The sequence below is a fragment of the Poecile atricapillus genome, chromosome 2 (genome assembly GCF_030490865.1).
Source record: "Poecile atricapillus isolate bPoeAtr1 chromosome 2, bPoeAtr1.hap1, whole genome shotgun sequence".
Lineage (NCBI taxonomy): Eukaryota > Metazoa > Chordata > Aves > Passeriformes > Paridae > Poecile > Poecile atricapillus.
This window is the reverse complement of record NC_081250.1, coordinates 9,084,659-9,105,550: the sequence shown is the minus strand read 5'-3', so window position 1 is coordinate 9,105,550 and position 20,892 is coordinate 9,084,659. Positions and strand designations below refer to the sequence as shown.

The following is a 20,892-nucleotide window of genomic DNA, read 5'->3' as shown; positions in this document are numbered from 1 at the left end:
TATTTACTACTGACTACTTCTTTCATTCTTTCTGTATTTAATTTAAGTGGACTTTAGCTTATAAATAAGATAAAATATAAAAATATAAATACAAATAAAAAACCTGAAAGACTAGCAATGCACACCATGATTTGTGTTCTTGCTGTCATGCAAATTCACAGAAAGAAGGAAACATATTAAAGAAATTTGATAAGACCAGGTGGTCTGAGTGAATAATTTCCCTTTCATTAACATATTCCTCTTATTAACTCTGTAATTAATTGTACATAGCTAAGGAAAGCTATGGAAATTGCATTTTGAGATGTATCAAAGCTGACTTTATGCTTCAGACTTCCATGCAATTTACTATTAATGAAGCAAGAGATGGAGGCCCCAAATCTATAATTATTACTTACTATTTGAATGACAAGCAAAGAATTTTATCAGCACAGTTTCAAATGAAAGGGGATTAGCAGCTAATGTTGAAATTGTTAATCTTTCTTATTAAAATAATTTTGACGAGAGTGTTTAGCCTGAAAGAGGTTTCTGGAACATCATTTACCATTAAAACAGCTATTTTCTGAGGCTCAGTATGAATTTGTCTAAGTTTGACAGCAGGGTGCAAATATTTTTTAAATGAATGAATATTTTATGGGAGCTAAGGCTGTTCATGTGTGAGCTGATGCCGAGCTGCTTGCTGTGTGCATATTCCTAGAATGTGTAGCAGGACGGTAGTTCAATATCCATCTCACCAAAGTGGAGATGTCTACTGAGATAACAAGGGGAAAAAAGCTACAGCAGGAAAATCTGAGAGCTGAAATTGCACCCACGGCTGCGTCTGCAGACGAGTGATTAGCAGGTGGGAGCCCAGTCAGAATCAGGCCCTAGATCTTGGTGATATATTTATGACACAGTGTTACTTCATGTTTATTTAGGCCTTCTTATACCTTTAAATACTGGTATATTTTCAGGGTTTGTGTATTTTTTTTAGTATCATGTGCTTTGAGATGACTGTTCAGTGGTGGGTGCTTTATGCCCACACGCATGCTTGTGTACAAATACCATGAACAGCAGTGGTATCCTCTGCAGGTATAGATAAATATTTGGGAGCAGAGATACAATATATACAACTTTTCTGTGTTAACGAAAAACCATTTAGTGTTTTAAATTTTAAAACTTTTCCTTGCAATATTTGCAATTTTTGTCTCTTACAGCAGTGCACAAATGAAGCTGACAAGGCTGTTTGTGCTCCTTGGGATGAGGAAATTGTGAATATATGGTGACATAAATGGTGAAAAGCACAGCAGTGATAATTTATAAAATTTAATTTGCAGTGATCTTAGCCACATCAGTACTGGAGATGTATGTTAAAGAACCCTTTTTATCTGCTTGTGTCACATTACAGAAAAAAGCTAATGGAAAAGATGTCACATGTCTTTGCCAGTGATATATTTTGCCAGTAGAACAGATAGAGATCATTTAAATTCTTTGAGGCATTATTTGCATGAATAGATGGACTGTGTATAGAAGTACCATCAACACAACAAACCCTCATATACCTGCTCTACCATGAGATTACTCCAAGCTTCACCTCTGTGTGGAGCATGTGGAACTTCACTGGGCTCACCCCAAAAACTGCAGGTTACAGAACTAACCTTTTATCTGTGGTCCTACAGTGTTCCTTGGAACACTCTTGCAGAGGGAGTACTGCAGCAGGAGGCGTCCTTAAGTGTACATTCACTTCATTCATCAGACAATACCAAAGGAGTTCTTTAGCTCAAACATAGCAATTGGTAGATAGCATGCAGTAATGATACCCAGAGAAGCACTTTCATCTTAAAATCATGTTTTGTATGTATTATAATTATGTGTTAGGTCAAAGGCATCGAGGGTGCTTCTTAACCTGTAAGAATCATAACAAACTGTGTAGACCATGGCACTAAGAGACAGTCACCATGACAGTGTGGTGGGCTGGGGTGGGCTTAAAAGATGAACTTCTTCAAGGATGAAGCTAATGCAGAATCCAAACCCAAAGCTTTTCTAAATGCAGGACTATTTCTGTTGCAGCTATTTATCTACTGCTTTATGTGCTGCTGGGGAAGGCACCTGGAAGGGTTGGGTTTATTAACCACAGCAACCTAAGATGCCCAGGGCAGTGCTGGCTCACAGCAGAGGGGTGTCCTGCTGCTTCTCAAGGGTGTGTGTGTGTCACACACCTGCCTGAGAAAAGTGCTTTCTTCATTCTTCATTGCCTCCTTTCACCTTTTGGTGTCTTTGTTTGCATTGGACCAGTTTGATTGAAAACATCATGATAGTGTCTCATTGCTGTAGTAAATGTACTAATGGTGCCTAATACACTATTTCTTCTGGAAGTCCATTAATGGCTTCTGTGTCATTTGAAGCTCTGTTGTAGTCAAGAAAACTCTGGTATCTGAGAGTATCCACCAGCCTTTGGCTTACCATGTGTGTGTCCTCATAACTGAATTTTGAGAAACTTTGTCCTTCAGGTAGGATTCTGGGGCCTGAAAAAAGAAATTTTGATTAAAGTCACCAGGATCCTTTCAATTAACTTCAGTAACCAAAATAGTAATAAGCCAATGCTTATATACTACTTTCCATCAGTAGATTCAAAGCTCTGTTTAAAGGGCAATGTCATTATCCTGTCTTTTTAGTCCAGGAAACTCAGGCACAGACAGGGAAGCATCTTGACCAAGACAAGCCTTAAGGTTGGAAACAGAGCCAGGAGTAGACCCCCATTCCCTGGTGTCCCAGTGCTGTGCTCTCACAGCTCACCATATTGGCTTTAACAGAAAAAGGATTGTATCAAAGGATATTATTTTTGCCCTTTTTTGTCACTCATTACTCTTTTTTATGACATGAAAGTATAAAGGAATTCTGGACTTGGGTTTGTCAGATGTCATTCTATGAGTTTAGTTTTCACCTCATTATCTAAGAGCAAGTATTCCATATTTGGAGAGCTGACTGAAAGACATTAAATACATATTGAAAAAGCTTGTGAAAACCAAACTGAGGTTGTGCAGTCTATAGTAAATAACTCTATGTTGGAAATGGATGCCTTCCACACATTTTTTGAGTCTCTTCTGAATTGATAACAGTTTTCTTCAAGTGTATATGCCCAATCTGCTAAATCCTTAGCAATCATGCACATGCACCAAATTTTAGGTTCTTTTTCTCTCTGTTTAACAGTCAGCTGTACTTTTACTGTCTACTCAAAACTACTAATGTCACTCCCTCAATGTATTCTCCTTGTTCAGCAATTGAAGGGAAGGGTTCCAAGGAAAAGAAACAGCATGTGAGGAAATGTTGAGAGTTACCAGCTATAACCAAAATTTGTTTCTTCCCATAGCATTTAGCTGTGTTCTCGTTTTTGTTTTTCTGACTTTCTTCCTTTGCAGTGTAGTGTCTTCTTTCATCATTTCACTTCTTTGTTGACCTCTACAGTCTGTTCTTGGCTTCTTCTTCTGTCCTCTTTCACATTGTTTTTTCCTTGTTCTTATTCTGCCCTCTGTCACTTCAAATATTTTCATCTGTGGATTAGACCAGTGTTCCTCAAACTTCTTTAAAGTGTTATCCTTTACTGGCTTCCATGGAAACCCAAGAATCCCAGGAGTAGGCAGGATGTCTTCAGCTTATGCACTTCTAAAGCTTTTCTACCATCACTTCACAATCCCTTTTGAATGCTTTCATGAGAAAAATATTTGAGAATCACTGAGCTAGGCCAGCGTCAGTTGAAAATCCCATGGTGTGTGGATAAAAGGTTACCTGAAAAATGGGACACTTCCTCCAGATTTGGGAGCTGGGTAGATGCCAGCTGCATCTTTCTCACAGCCAGCATTGCTTATTCTCCTACTGCATGTTGCTTCAGCATGGCTGTGAGTGTGACATGGAAGGGGTAGGGCAGAAGTGTCTTCTCCCACAGTTGTCTCTTAAGTCCTGAAAGGGCTTCTGTGAAAAAAATTTCTTCATTTCTTACTGTCATGAAATCATAAAGTCATTTAGGTTAGTCATTTATTGGAGGAAGAGACCTCCAATATCAAGTCCAACCATTAAAAAATCAGTATTTCATTCAGCCTGCTTTCTGAGCTGTCTTTTATAGTCAAACTGTTTGTTTTTCCTATTGCACTGAGTTTGCTCTGCATCCATGAGACTGCTAGCTCAATAATTGTGTTGCCTCTCTGTGTGCAAACATGGAACTTCCTAGGTAGTAGACAAGGTTCCAGAATGGTCCCGAGTGCAAGGATGTGATCATTGAAGATGTTGGTGGAGTTTGAAGTGTCCATTTGCTGTTACAGGAGATTTCTAAGGAAAAGCCTGATTATCCAGTCTGTTCTTTCCCTGATTTTTCTCACAGTAACCTAATGGTCACTTGTGCTTATATGCATAGCCTGCTTCTGGGCTGTGGGTACAGCATGAATTGAAAGACTTCTTGGATTTCATATTGCTTGTTCTCAATTTTCTACAGCCTCTGTGTGTGTTTAGGTAGAAACTCTTACCAGTTCAGTATCTTACCTTGCCCCACCACCCAAAAAGAACCCCAAACCCACACTGAAAAGCAGAGAGGTTTTCCTTTATGAGTTATTATTTATTTCTGGAGAAGCACTTTTGGCTTTTATTCACAAGTTTAAGAGTAGCAGTAAGTATTTATCCTTTTACTTTAGCAGGGGTATTATGTCTGTAAAAGTAATTTTTTCCTTTTTGCCCTCAAGAAGGCCAGTGTCTAACATAGTGATATGTTTCCAGACTATCTATAAATCACATCATCTTCTGTATCACTTGGATATACTTGGTCATGGTTGCCTGGGTTTTACTGGTGTCATTATCTCTGTAGAACTTGACCACGCTTGAAGAGAGGATTATTTTTAAACGTGACATTTTCAGAATTCCTTATTTATCTCTTGGTAATTTTTTTATATGTAGTAAAGGAAGATGACTATACAAGTGCTCTGAAAAGAAACACAGACTGTAATTCATTAAAATTTAAATTTGAAAATGCAGTACCCAACAGGGAACCCAAATTTAGATGCTTAATTGAGTTAGCAGGGCTACGAGAAGAAGCCAGGGAATTTGGTTTTATGTTTTCAGCCAGGTAATTAATGTGCAGTAATATATTTTTAAAGTTTTCATTTCAGACACACAACAGACGTATAAATGAATCACAAATATGTCTTGGATTGTGGTATGGTGTTAAAACATTAGTAAAAAAATGAAGTGAGAAGGGATCATCTGAAAAATTGATTTAATGTGTAAGAAGAAAATAGCAGTTTTCTCTGAGAATAGTGTTGGGTGTCAATATTTATCACAAAGAGTCAAAGGACTTGATTTGTATATTTTTGTTCAGTTTTTCAGCTAGTTTTTACATGCTTGTGCTTTTACATTTTAACAAAGCTACCAGAAATGCTTCCCAGAATGTCTCAGTTGATGAATTCAGCTGACACTCTCCTTGGCGCCAGTTCCTGTACTGCAGAGCTGTCTTTAATAGGGAGGTTTGGGCTGAGTTTTTTCTTGTTTTGGATTTATTTTTGGTTTTAAGAAGTGTCACAACATATCCCATCCTGTGAAATAGCAGTCTATGGCTAAGAGGTTTAGACCTTAATTTTTTGAAGTAATATTGTTCCTTTTTGTGAAGACTATTTATTACTTAAGACTTTTGTAGTGAAATCTACTATAAGAAGTACAGAAATTTTAGAAACTGCTTCTGGATAATTCATCTTTTACATATATATTATTTACCTTGGCATGTCTTTGTGTAAACAGCATTCAGTATGTGCATGAATTATCTACTCACCAGACACTTAAACCATGTATTTATAAAAATCCCCAACCCAAATCTGTACTAATTCCATCACGGTCAGAACATTTGTAATATACTTGTAATTACAAAAATGTTATTAGATATGGATCCATTAAGGTGCCCTGACTTTTAGCCATGTCTGTAAACATGATCATGGGGTAAAAAACAGCTGTCAAGAATATTCCTGAAAAAATCAGTGGTTTAGGAGCATATTCTGTGACTCTGGGAAATTAATTTCAATGTTTCTGCCCTTTCATTTCCCATCTGTGAAGCAGCAGTGATACTTGCCTCCCCTGCAGAAGTAATGTGAGCACTTTGAGACAGTTGGACAAGAAGGAGGTGTACAAATACAGGGATTGTAAGGGAGAAAATTATATTCCTTTTATGGCAATCATCTTCTCTTTTTTGTCGAGGTTTATTTAAAGCAAAGTAATTGCAGGGGTGAAACTTCATAGGCATAATTTAGATTTCAAGAAAGGGGGTAAGGAGGAGGAGATGAGGGTGGTTGTATTTTAAGACCTAGAAGACACCATTAAGTAGCTGATATTCCTTAAGAAGGGATTCCTTGTAGAGTGAATTTCTTTATCTTCTGCTATATTTAGAGAGCCAGGTAGAGTAAATATTTCATAATTAAGCATTCCATTTATTTAATGTTTAAATTCTTAGCTGCGTTTTTTTTTAAAGTATACCTGCCTCCACCAGTCCAGCTGAAGCAATGCTTAGCAGCACATGCATTTTCCAAGATTTCCTCCAGAGGTGACAACCTGTGTCAGTCCAGCCCAGGTTGTATCCATCCATTTCACTGGGATTTCATTGAGCACCTTTGGCAGCTGGGAGCTGTAAGAAAAGGGATTAGCAAGTGTTTGTGTGACACACATTGATCCCAGCACCTGCTGATTGGATTGAAGTAATCCTTTTACAAGTTACAAAACTCTATTATCAGAGCATTGAGGGAGAGGTGGTGATGTAGCTGCATCAAGGGTACATTAATTTAGGCAAACAGAGCACAGGTTGCCATCTAATATGCTTGTGAATTGCAGCCATTCTCACCAGAGCTGCACACTGGTAGATAATTCCTTACACTGCTTGTGCAAAGGTACTTCTCTAGCAAACCAGGGGCAATAATTTAACATTACTTGAGATGGCATGCTGAAAGCACAACTGCTCTCTGTGTGCATGCTTAGGTGTCCACAATGAGCTTTACATCTAAAAATATGAAACTGAAACTATGGAATGTCATTTTTATTGTTGGCTGGCATCACCATGGAAGTTAAATTATTTCTGAATAATACAACCTATTTGAAGTAATCTAGGGATATTATTCTCAACCACACTGAATAGTTGCTTTGTCAGTGAATTACCTCCCTCTGGCTTTTTTTTTTTTAGGTTTTCCTTCATCACCTACCACATTATGTATGATATTAGTAGTGTTTCATGCCAAATTACAAGTAGAGCTCCATAGTATTTTTCAGTATGTAACTGAAAACTTCAAAACTATTTTTTTCACTGGTGTAATCATGTCCTGAGAAATACAAGAACTATAAGATCAAAACACATCATGTAGTAATATGGCTGAAAATGGAGGAGGAAAAATAGTTTCTCAGTGTCTTTTTGCAAAGAGAAAATACAAGTTCCCAAGTTTTTATTTCCCATATTTTTTCATTTGTGGTTACTGTAAGCAGCAGATCTGGGATGGCAAAGGACAAGTTAGAAAAGAGAAAGGAGCCTTCAGGCTGAAATGACTGACTAATCAGGTGATGAAATCCTGGTTCCAGTAAGGCAGTGGATTCAGAACACTCCCTGAGATTGAAAACATGTGAGACTTTATAGCCAGACATTTCTTCCAGATACAAATTCTGTGAGATACTGACAATGAGCTGCCACAACAGAATTTTTCCTTTTATATGTCTATATGTGCCAAATATAGCTAGCCCAATAAAGTCATACTTCTTTGCAGTTAATATCGAAAACTTGATATTTTAGACTAAAGCTGGTGTGAATTGACGCTTCAGAGATGGAGCTGATCTTGGTACCAGTTACAGGCTCTGAATTATTGGAGGTTGGTTGGATTAGAGCACCAGAAACAACTGTGGGACTTCCATGGAACAACTAACTATTGGAAAAAACCAATTTTCTTAACATGCTGGTTGATGGAAAGACTGAAATTGGTTGAAATAGTGCATCCTCTATTTATTTAAGGTCTACTTTGCTAGGAAAAAAAGTAGGAAAGCATGGGCATGGTTTGGCTTTGCTGCCACGTTTCAGCCCCACTGAAAGTTTCTCTGTGATGAGCTCCCAGCGTTTTGTCTGTGCAAGGACACCAGGGCAGCTCAGGGAGAAAGACTGATCTTCTGCAAGCAAGACCCCAAAGTAACTTCAGTGTTACTATGAAACCGTGCTGGAAAGTGAGAAATGCTTAAAAAGCGTGGAAAAAACATTGTGGTGCTCTGCAGGATCTGCATATGGTTCAGAGTTGTAATAGTGACACTGATCTCAGGGAGCTTTATTTGATCAGCTCTGGACAAGTTTGGGTGCACCAAAATAAAAGAAGAAAGTAATCATTTTGTAAAAGAGGAGTGGGGAGAAGGAAAAGAGAAGAGAAATGAACCTTTCTGTTGCTATTCCCCAAGTCCAGACTCCAGCCCTGGAAGATAATGGAGTACATATTAAAAAAGGAGTTGCTGATTATCTAGAGGGGGATTTTTTCAAGGGCATAAAAGGAAAATAAATGTAAGGGTGTCTTTTAAGAGGATGGGGAAGGCTGGAGTCTTTCCTTTGTGTGTTTGCTAATCTCCTTCACCCTTTCCATTGCATAGCTGAACAATGAATAAGAATATGCATAATTTTATAAAGAGCAAATCTTGCCTGGACAAACCTGATTGCTTTTTATTTAAGTAAAACTACAAAACCCAGTAGATGAAGTGAAAACAACGGATGTAATACATACAGATTTTAATAAAGTCGTGACACTGTCTTATGAATAGTTAATTGAAAAATTAATGCCAATTTCTTAGAGGACAATTATGTGGATTGAATGATTGATATACAAAAAGTAATGATCGAAAGCTGTGTCTAGGAGTGTCTGGCAGAATACAGGAATTGCTCTTAGATCCAGTTATTTTTAACTTTTTAAATAATGATGTGGAAATGAGTGAAAGTGACAATGACTTTCATCACAGTCTAAAGTTCTGCACAGACTTCATGACAGAGAAGTAATTCAAAAGTTTGAAAATGTTAAACCTGAAAATTCATGCAACAAATAAATTGTCTTTGAAGAAAAGAGTCACAAGAAGACATCTATAATTTGCATAGATCCATTAATTCATGATGTGTGAAGACACTGGAATATATAAAAGTAGAAATTATGAGGAACAGCAGTATTCTGGGCAAGCAGACTAAAGCTGAAATAAATGGTGGTGGTGAAAATGACTAGCAAATTAAGTTTGAAATAGAAAAGCAATATTGTTGACATCCTTATGAAAAAAGCATCTCATATGAGAATTAGTGTTCCTTATTGAAAATGTTTTTTTATTTCCAGGTATACAATGTATAGTTCAGAACAGTTGGAGTCCCAAAAAGTGGTAATGAACAGTGCTTTAGGCTTCTGCTTTAGATACAGAGCAGCCAAATATTAGAAAGATTCTAGTGAAGTACAAGAAATTACATTATTTGAAGATCTGGAAGCAAGTAATCAGATAGGCTGTTTCTGTCTCTGAATTCTATAGCACTGTGAGTAATATGAGTGGGAACAGAGAAGTTTACTGTGAAGCCACTAATGATAAGGTATTAAGCCAGAAAATTGAAGGACAAAACCATATGTGGTGTTGAAAGCAAATTGGATTTATGCAGAAAAGTATTCTTGTTACATGTAGTCAATGCAATGTGTACTAAAGAACACAAAGAAGTTCAAACAGAGTAGCAAGAATTCTGAGGCGTCCTGGGCCAGGACAATGCAACCCATAAGTTAACAAGGAACAAAGGCAATAAAACTCATTATTTAAATTAACTGACGAGAATACAAATTTTATTTTTTTTTTTAAGTATAGTCTTTTACTGCACAATTTGCTATATAATAGCTAAGACAAATTCTGTCCTCTATACATTCCTTCTGTGGAACCCTGGGAAGCACGACAGCACTGCCTGGTCCTCTGCATCTCTGGAAAAAGCAGAAGGAGTTTGAAAGCAGTGGCTCCCACACTGTTGGGTGAAGTGTGGGTTTGAGCAGTCACCATTCACAAGGATTAAGATAATTTCACATCCCCATCTACAGCTGGCATTTGAAATTCGATTAGACCTGTCAAGGTCTGTCAATTTGAGAGCTGCAAATATTTTCACTGAAAGATGCATCCTCAGTCATGAAAGGGTTCGTACTCAAACACTGTATTGGAAGTATGGTGTCAGAAATAATTGTGGCAACTGAACATCAGCTAATAAAATAGGCATTTTTAAAACAAGTGTCTTGACAGATGCCAACCATACTATCTCTGAAGAAAGTATTGTGTCTTTTCACCCAAGTAACAAGTGATAGGAGGAGGAAATGGCCTCAAGTTGTGCCAGGAGAGGTTTAGATTGGATATTAGGGAAAATTTATTCACCAAAAGGGCTGTCAAGCACTGGAACAGGCTGCCCAGGGCCGTGGTAGGGTCACCACCATCTCTGGAGGCATTTAAAAGACATATAGATGTGGTATTGAGGAACATGGCTTTGTGGTAAACTTGGCAGTGCTGGGTTACCAGCTGGACTTGATAATCTGAGAGGCTTTTCCAGCCTAAATGATTCTGTGATGCTATGATTTAAGGACTGACCAGTCAATTAGAATTTGGACTTATTTAGTCACAGAGGATGCATTGGACACCCCTCTTGATAAAAGAGTAAAGAAAAAAAAATAAAGAAAACCAAAGAGTTTTAGACCCTATTACAATATTAACTGAGCACACAGGAAGCTCTAACAAAGCCATGTTCTACCAAAGCCAAGCCAGGCCACTGTGCTCTGTATTTGCACCTGTGTTCAGACACATGGAATCTGTCCTAATATGTGCCACTGGCAGCGTCTCTTTAGCCCATCCATTGTCCCTGGGACAGCTTTTATCCTCTGGCTGAAAGCTCCTCTTTTGCCTTAAAACTGCCATTTCTCACACAGTAATAATAGATTTTGTACTGCATCCACTCTGTCCACAGAACATCAGCACATCCTCCTTATCCCACAGCATATTTGGTAGCAGGAGTATCTCTTTTGTCTGAACAAGAGAAAGTATGGACTGGGCTACCAATTGTCCTCACAGGTTAGGTAGGCCCTGTGGGTGGAAAATTAAGGTTAATGGAATTTAAGGTGCATCAGAAGACCTGTGCAAGCAGATGATGTTTGTTTAAATAATAGCATATACTTGGGATTACAGGACTTGCCTTGTTGTGCACATATTGGTGAGGCTAGACCTCTGCTTTTTTTCAGCAGGCTTGAGGAGCATTGCAATAACAGTGGTGACAACCTCTATTTATTTTACCTGCTGCTCTGGGACAAGGACAATCATGTGCGTGTTTGACATGTTGGTAATGAATTTCTTTTGTACCAGGCAAACACTGCAGAATGTCTCATCAAAACATCCTAATTAAGGAGTGGATTTGAGTAGACATACAATCTCTAAAATATCAGAAGTTCCACTCAATTTAATGTACATCCAGCAGCTCCCAGGAGAGTGTTTCAAAATCGCTAAGCTTCTGTTTAGCAAAGTGGGGATGAGCATAGAGCCTCTGAAGGACTGTAAATGAAAGATTACTTAACTCTGAGGGAATTGTCTGGCTCCTGAATGTTTTAAAGCAAGCTTCTTTCTCAGTAGCTTTTAAAAATGTGTGTAAAGCAGATGTTAATATTGGGCAGAGCCTTCCATGGGTCCATTCAAATAGCTGAACACCTCTTCAAGGTCTGTCAGAAAGTGCCTTGTGAATCTGATCCATGTGATAGAGGAATTGAAACCACACAAAAAATGCTTGGTTAAAGTAAAGATTTCCGTGTGTTATCATTTGAAAATTCATGCATCTTTACACTCAAGATTACCTGAAAAATAAAGGTAAAACTAAAACTTTCAAAAAGCATTGAATTATTTAAAAGTTCATGTGCAATAAAAGCGGTCAATTTACCTTAGCTGTAAACTTTATCTTAACTGTGTCAGATTTTATGATTTAAAGAGGAAATTAAATTTCTTTTTAAAATGCAATCCTTGAAATCATCAAAGAGACAAGTTAGATTCGACAGCAGGCTCCTAACTACCTTCAGTCCTGCCTTATGAATCAAATGTTCATGGCCCTTTTCCTACAGCTTGGGGGACCTCCCAGTATTTCGGAGAGATTCGGTGTTGGCAGATCTGTATATCTGCATAAAATGTCCCTGAAGCTGTGGGACATTGGTGATGGGCATGTCAAAATGAATCATTTATTATCAATTATAAAACTGTGGTTTAAAATGGGAAGATGCTACAGACTGGTCCTTGACTGCCTGATCTCTGCTGCATGCTCAACAGCTGCTCTGAAGCCAGCAGTCTTGGCTCTGTCTTATTGTAAGATTTTGCTATTTTTTCACTTTGCCTCATAAAAATTCTTACATACCAGCAACTCTCTGCTCTGGAGGGATTATCTTTTTTTTTTCCCTATGATTTCAGTATACATATCCAGGCACAGATTTGCTAGGAGAAAAGAACAAGATCTTTAGCCGCTCTCCTTTTCCCGGTAGCAACAGCCTTTTGACAAGGATAAACAAATTATTAGGGGATGGTTTCCTCCTGTTAACTTGCAAGCTGATGCTGGGAACATGTTACCTGACCCACACCCCGACACACGGCGGGTCCACACCGCTCTCCCAGCTCCACGGCTGTCAGGTCACAGCTCTGTCCACTGCAGTGCTTTTTCCTTCATTATAGAAAAGAAGCAATCACACAGTGGGTGTTTTGATTGTATCTAGGCCACCACTATTTTTTACCTCCTTTAGAAACCTTTCTTCTAATGCAGTATCTTTCTGTGTCCTTAAAGACAGCCGTTCTGGAAGCGTCGCTTCTTGAATTGGTTTTTCAGTACCAGGTTTGATTTACAAACCTTGTGTAAAGACACAGGTGCCCAACAAACCCTGTGCCAAACAAAGCTGTGTGTCAGGGGCTCTTTTGTCATCAAAAAATTGTTCAAGCTGCAAGAGGGAGCAGTATCCTGCCCTGCCCTGCCGGCCAGGTGGGAAGCACAGTGGCACAACAGCTTTGCAGAGCTCCTGTTTGGCAGAGGACAAGCTGCAAGCTTTTTACACCTTCTGTTAAACCTGTTGAGAGGGCATCAGAGCCTTTCTTCTTTAAAGCACATTTGGGAGGAACAATTCGACATCACAAAGATTGTCTATGGAAAAGGTTTTCTAAGCAAACCAAAGTGCTTTTTATACTTTACAGTGAATCCTTTTTGGGAGCTTTTTCTAGACAAGGTTGCTACAGATTGGGCTGTATTCGTGAAGGTTCCAGCAATAACCACTGTGACTGATTCGGGCCAGAAGCTCTGCTATTGACCTCAGCCCCGAGCCTGTCTCCTAAACAGTCTGTCCTTTTTAAATCTGTTTAGGAATGTTATTTTCAACCTACCTAGTAAAGGCAGTATGGAGTTTAATTTACAAATATGAACAGGGTGTAATGTGAGATGGTTCTCTTGCTTGTTGTAAGAGAAGATGGCAGGCTCTGCAAGGTAATGAGCCTGTGTAAGCAGGCTTACAGTAGGTGATCACTTTCTTAATTTTCATGTTAAAGGCAGGGGAAGATTTCTGAGTTTCCCTGCCCTACCTCCTTTCTGCTCTCCTCCCCTCACATACTTGGATTATTTTCTGATCCACGGGGTAAAGGAAAAGGGTTTTAGTTCACTTTTCTCAAATTTTTGGAACTGAGTTCCTATCCACTGCTGGGCAGGTCTAGCCTTGGGAATTTGCAAAAGCTTAAGACCAGCACTGATACACTTTGATGGCACATCATTCCTACCACAGGTGGTTTTCTTTGGTGATGCTTTTCCCAATACTGCTAACTGAATACAATGTACAATCTTTAACAACATATATTAATATTAATTAACAGCACCTCCTCAGTTCAAAGCCCTCTCTGTGCCAGTTCATCTGCAAGATGGGTTTCTGATGACCCAGTGCTTGAGCCACAACAGTTCAGCCTGGCAATCTTTTAATTATTTTCAACCTTTCTATCACTGTTGTGATGTGCATATGTGCTTGAACTTTGTTGTAAAATCCTGTTTTGACAGAAGTTGTTGTTTGTAGTAATTTTTGTCAGTGGGATTTTGTTTCTTTTCCATTGCCTGATGAAAGAGACATTTGGACTTATGTTTTCTAGGTACTGAAGAAGAAATAATTTCCTCCTAAAGCTCAGTGACTGGATGTTTCATGCATTTCCTCTCTGTTAGCACTGTTACATTTTATTATTCTCATTTTTTCTAGCACAAATAAGCTTGAAATTAACTGTTTTAAGTAAATAAATGAACCTTTAAACTGAGCCTTTTTTTTCCCCAAAGCTCAGGATTCCCATGCTTTGAGAAACATCCTTTTAGCTTAGCTTTCAGCCTAGTCAATGCTTCATGCAGTATTATTTTCATTCCAGTCCTACATGGAAGATCACCTGAAGAACAAGAATCGTCTGGAGAAGGAGTGGGAAGCTCTGTGTGCTTACCAGGCTGAGCCCAACGACAGCACCGTAGCGCAGCAGGAGGAAAATGTCCAGAAGAACCGCTCGCGGGCTGTAGTACCATGTATGTACACTTCCCTTTGGATCATGACATTTTAAGTTCTTGATACATTCCCCAGTATCCTTTGCACAGTGGTGTGAAAGCTGCAGAAGGCAGGTAAATGATGTGGAGTGGTTTCTGTGTGTACTGGAAAGTTGTGGCTACAACTGTGGGCTGGGTGCATGTCCTGTTGTCTTATCAGACCCTGTTTATCTCCTTGTAAGTCCTGGATCTGTTACAAGAATGCCCACCTGTGCCACATAACACTGTTGCTGTCTCACAGAATTCCATAGCCAGAGTGATTTTCAGTGCTGGAATATACTGTCTGTGCTGGAGTGGCATCTGTAGCTATTCAATAGGAGTCTCTTCTTCTTCTGACCAAGACGAATTGGTCTCTTGTCCATCCAGCAGTAATACCAGAAGGTATTACTCTATATTACTCTGCTATAGGCAGAGCTAGATGATTTGTTTATCAGATACTCAGCTGTACTGAAGGAGCCCCTCTAGGCTTCAGTGAATAAGTTTGCAAACTGGCTTTTCTCTACAAGGCTTCTCTAAACAGACAGAAATAAAAATAGTGATTAAAAAAAAGGAACTGATGTTTATATTCCTACAATCTGCTCTTTCCTGTGAGCAGCCACCTTTTGAGCTTGAAATAAAAGTAACATATTTCTCCTATGCAAACATATATATATATATCTCATAGAATACATCGGTAGTGTATGGACACATATTTCATTAAGCAACCAATGAAACAAAAATGAAACTGAGAATATATGCACAGTACACAGCAACCAAAATTCTCTCAATCAGTGTGCCCACAATCCAGCTGGATATCTTGGCAAACATATATAGCTGGTTTAATTTTTAAAGTGCCCTGAAAACATTAATTTTCCCTAAGAGAGTCTTGAGTAAGTAGTATTCCTCTTTTAGAAATGGAGAAATGACAGGTAACACGTTAAGTAAATGTCATAGCCAGATTTAGAGTGAAGATTCTTTGGAAGGACATGATAGTTTAACTGAGCCCATCAGTCCCTGCATATTTTCTTAAGCAGGGTTTGTCTCTTTTGTTTATGTAGTGGCTCTTTCTGCAATACTTTTCTACTCAGGCGAGGATTACAGCAACTTGGCAGTATTAACTCTCCTGAGTAAATATGGTGCTGGTCAAAAACCTTTTGGGGAAACAGCAGCAGTTTGCTGACTTCCATGTGTTTTGGGATAAGGCTTATTGAGAAGTTCTAAAGAAGTCTAAAGTAACGCAAACCTTCTGTGCCCTTTTACATCATGAAAAAAAATCAGCACTTAACTGGCATGATAGGCAGTGAAAATTTTCCATGAAAATATGTATTGATCCAAGTTAATCTTCCTGCTTAAAGTGTTCTATCAATATGGACTTAGAGTCAGACCATCTTAAGATATTTCAAGTTCGTGCTCATAAATTAAGCTAGACTAGTTTTGGTTGCTGCCACAGAGACAGCATGGGAGCTACAGATGTTGCCAGAAATTGGTGCTGGCTATTTGACTGATGCAGAGCTGTGTCTTTGTGATATAATGAGCTATAACCTTCAGACTAGACTTGTATACCTCTGAATCCAGAAGTATCATGGCTGTGACAGTGCTGAAGAACAGAGATTTTTAGCTTGAGTATCATAGAAACAGTAAAGACCTCTAAGATCATCATGTTCAGTCATCAAGTCAGCACTAAACCACATCTCTGAAAACCACATGTACATGTCTTTTAAATACACTCAGGGATGGTGACAGGTGGTCTGTCTCTTTTCATCAAACTGTACCATGTGGATGTATCAGCCAGCACTGACCAGCCTTTGTTTCTCTGCCATTCCATGGAATGTTGTTATGCCTGGTTTCCCCATATCTGGATCTAGACTGAATCAGCACTGCCTGAGGGTGATTTGGTGAAGTGGAGGTATCTGGACATGGATAGGGTGACTGCAGTTTATCTGAAGTTTTAGCTAAAAGTATTTTAGTACATTTAAAAGGGTAAAATAATACATTTGCTTTGTTTCTTCAATGTGGAGACTTCTATTACAAATATTAGTGCACTGGGAATTTTCCTTTTTGACTGAATTGCACAAAATTACCTGTCTTCACTTACTGAAGTTGTTGTGCACTGGTAAACAGCTGTCATATTATATATGTTTAAACTAGTTACTGCTTTGTTGATGGGTAGAAAATATGGCACAGAGTTTAAACAATATTAAATTTTGATAAGGTGGTGGTTATTTTAGACTCTTAAGATTAGCCTGAGATGAGAAGGCCCAGCTTGCCCACATTTTTTTAAACTTTGTTAGACATTAAAACTATAGCAAAAAAGCCATAGATTTCTTCATAATGTATGAAAAAGCAAACCTGATATGCTTTTGATATTCTAGAGTTGTTATACTACATTCAGTGTATTCTCACAGAGTAATGGCTTGTTAGTGTTTCCTTACTCCTTTCATATTCATAATCACCTTGACAAGGTAGAACAAGATTGCCAATTCATGTAGAAGATTTCCTCTTAGAAAGGCTTCAAAGAAGCTTTAATATCATGTTGTATTTGCTTTCTGTTTTTCTTTCTGAACCTGTCTTGAAGTAACACAATATTATTTTTACTGATTATATAACTGATTTAATGATTATCACAATTTTATCATAGCTTACTCTTGTACCTAACTTTTCTATTTTCTGTTCTATACAGCTTTTAAAGTACTTGATAGCAGAACACCTTAACACTGCATTTAACTAATTACTAGTTTAAAAAATACTAACAATTCAAGTTACCTGGACCTTCTAGATTAACAAAACTGTGACCTTTTATCCAATCAAGAAGCAGATTGCTATAATTTAGGGCACATGGTGTTTATTTTTAGTGCTATGATTTAATGATGCCTATTTTCTTTATGAATACATGAGCAGCTCAAGAAAAGGCTTCCAAATTTTTTTTCTTTTTGCGTCTCTGAAAAATAAACCCATCTCAACAGAGTCAACACTGTATGTTTTTATTTATGTACACCATTAAGATATACAGGTATTTTAAACATTTGGCAAACAACTTTATGCAGTGAACATCTATCAAGAACTGTCCACCACAGCCATGTCCATGGGTTGTGGTATATATTTAAGCAACCTGCTTACCTCTGTGCTTTGCCTTTCCTCAAAAGGAGAGCAAAGCATTTAGGGGCAGAACATGCACCCAGGTCTGAGGCTTGTTTGCCTTTAGAGCAGAGCCTAAAGAGTTGTGCACCAAAGATGGGAGCACCTGAGCAGAGGGTTGTGTGCATTTTCCATGTTACAAATGCATGTGCAAATAGTGTTCTGAAATGAACAAACTTGAGCAGTTCAGAGCAAAGGAAAGTTCCATTTTCTGCAGATCATCTATAGGTAAAATAATAATAATAATCAGATTATAATTCTTCATAGTTTTCAGGCTGCACCACTTCCATTCCTCAGTAGTTCTTCACTTTCTTAATTCAGTGGAGGCCTGTGTAGGGTTTTGTATAAAAAAAAAAAATCAGTCTTAATCTAGAAGGAAGAAAATGATGATCCAGGCAGAATGTGCCAGGTTGATTGCTGTAAGATTTTCCTTATTCTGTGATGCCTGGATTCAGACAACCCAAATTTACCCATATTCCTTGATTTCAACCTTATGTTTGTTGATTCTGTTCCTTCAGAAGTATCTGATTAAAAGGAAACAAAAGACAGAGGGAAAATGTAAGTCTTACTGTTACAAGCTTTCAGTCTCCATCTAACAACAAAAATAATCTTCACTAAGCTGCAGGGCCACTGTGAGAGAAGTAAAAGATTGAGATGACATACTACTGTAGTATTGGTCACTGTTTAATACTTCAGATAGTAATGACATTTTATGCTCCCCTAAGTCGTTTAAGCACAGGAATCCAGTGTTGTTTGGGATGCCTACAGTCCTCAAGGTACCCAGGCAGAACTAGTAGGTGTAACACCAGCTCTGTAAGAGACTTGTGGCCCTCCTGCCTGCTAGCCCAAGTGTCTTCAGGATTCTCAAATATCAGTAGAAACCTACATTGAGGCATTGAAACCCAGTTTTCTGGGCACGAGTCTGTGAGGTTGGGTGTCAGGATGCCTGAGTTTGAGTCTCCATGTAGCAGCCTCGATATGAGCCAGGTGTGAAAGCCCCCGATGGAGCCAGTGAGGAGCCAGTCACTGCAGTGACATCAGGAGAGCTGTGCAATGGCCTCGGCTGCTATTTGGTTTATAGTGAAATGAGTAACTTTAGGATGCCACTGTACATCCTGCATGAGCTTCAGATGCTGGTCTAACAGGGTAAAATACTTGGGGTCTGGTGTGCTGCCCGTTTTCCTTGTGCAATGTCTCATCTACCCTACAGTTTCTCAAACAGTCCATGTTCACGTTTGGCCACCCAAGTCAAGCTCCATTAACCACTTCACATAAAGATGTCTATGTGTAGACACCAAAACACTTTTTTTTCAGTCTATAAATTGGGATTTATATACTGCAAACTCATGTGTGTTTGCTTATATCATGTCCTTGATGCTCTATCTTCTATATTTTATAATTTATATTTTACATGTATATAAAATGCAGCATCGGCTGTGTTTCTCCAGAGCTACAGGAATATTAAGCTTGGAAGCCTCTCTCTGCCACATGTATCCATCTATACATTTTGCTTTTCTTTCAGCTGTGGCTTGGCTGGAGCAATAGCAAATGCAAAGCAGCTCAGCATTCAGCAGCAGCTATTGTAGATACTTAAATTTATGACAAGTTTTAGCTTGGCCAGATTGCAGTAGCTAGTAACAGCATTTGTCTTTTCTCTCACTTCCTTATTACCACCCCTCTCCTCTCCTGTTTCTTCATTCATCTTTCTTTCTTGTTTTTCAGATTGATTTTATGTATCTTCATTTTCAGACATTCCTTCCTTACTTGTATTTCCTGCTTCTCTTGCTTCTCACATAATCACTATGCAGTTTGCAAAATAAAAAAAACAAAACAAAAAAGGTGCTGTACCTTCAGCATTTTCTCCATAGTTGCTCATTGTTAACACAACTATCTGTATACTGTATAATATTATGGTATTCTGTTGGGTTTTTTTTTTCTTCTTCCCTGCCTGTTTCAGAAGAGCTATTATGCTAGTTCCTAGAAGCTTTGAGGTGATAACAGGCATAGACAAGCACAATCTGTTCATTGTCAATATGAATGTTTGATGCTGCAACTGAAGCACACATGGGTGCAAACTCTTGATATATGCAGAAAAAACATGCACAACCTTCTTTGTAGATGTCTTTCTTCTAATAGCAAATACAAAGTCTCAACACCTTTTCAATACCAAAGCCTTAACATGTCTCACCTCTGATAAACCCTCCAAGACAGGTAATGGCATGGCACACTAAATCAGAGGCTCTGGATAAAACACTATGTTTTTAAAAAAAAGATCCTGAAGTTACTGATCTCACACCTGACTCTTATTGGAGAGTCACCCTGACATCTGTTGGCTAAATACTGATGAATCACTGTCTGCTCTCCCTCCTTCATCCATTTAAAAACATTTCACACGTTTCCTTTGGTGATTAGTTCAAACACTTTTGCTATTCAATGAGCAGGGCTTATCCTGAGTGCTTGCTTAGCTTAAGGTATGTGAGAGACCACATTTACTGAATGTAATCTGTGTATCTCCTGCAAAGGCAGAAAGTTTCAGAGCTGCAATTCTTCAGGCACTCTATGACAATGCTCCTTGCAAAGCCTCCTGTAAAACACACTGGGTAGCCCAAAATCTCAGGTGTCAAAAGTTCCTGTTTACATTTTGGATGTTTTTTGTGCAGTGGTGCCAGAGTGGGGTGGAAATGAATAATGTTCATGAACACGTTCCCTTCCTTGTCTTCTTCATCCTCAAACCTTAGCAGGGAAAGTAATTTTATGTGAATAGTAAAGAATCTCACTTCAGTTATTTGGCATGACTTGTTCATCACTAATCTTATTCCAGGAGAAGGTTGCTGGCACTGTTGGGTGAGATTGAGTGGCTGTAAACAACACTGTTGGAAACATCCCTTTGTCTTGCTCATCTATTGAACTGCCATGGCATTACTGTTGAATAAAACTAAGCAGAGCCCAAACTCTCTGTCTCTGCCTTTCTGTAAGGTCCTTATAATGTTTGATAATTCATTTATTATTCCTCAATATTAAAATAATGATTGGTTCTTAACAGCCAACTGGGAATCCTGTTTGAGTGGTGTCACAGGCCACTAGACAATGTATTCTTATTTTGTCTATTTGAAAAATCAGTGGGAAGATCCTCAGTCCTATAAAAACATCAGTTATCTGTGTTCAGTTGTAGAGGGTAACAGAAAGGGCAGCTCTACAGCCTC

At 38.5% G+C, this 20,892-nt stretch overlaps 1 protein-coding gene across 1 annotated transcript in view; it reads left to right on the top strand.

Moving 5' to 3' along the window:
• Positions 1-20,892, top strand: part of PTPRN2 (protein tyrosine phosphatase receptor type N2) — a 635,317-nt gene that overhangs the window by 558,818 nt on the left and 55,607 nt on the right. The window contains exon 15 of the mRNA XM_058833496.1: positions 14,410-14,557. Coding sequence (XP_058689479.1) covers positions 14,410-14,557 — 148 coding nt within the window. The remainder of the gene's footprint in view (positions 1-14,409; positions 14,558-20,892) is intronic.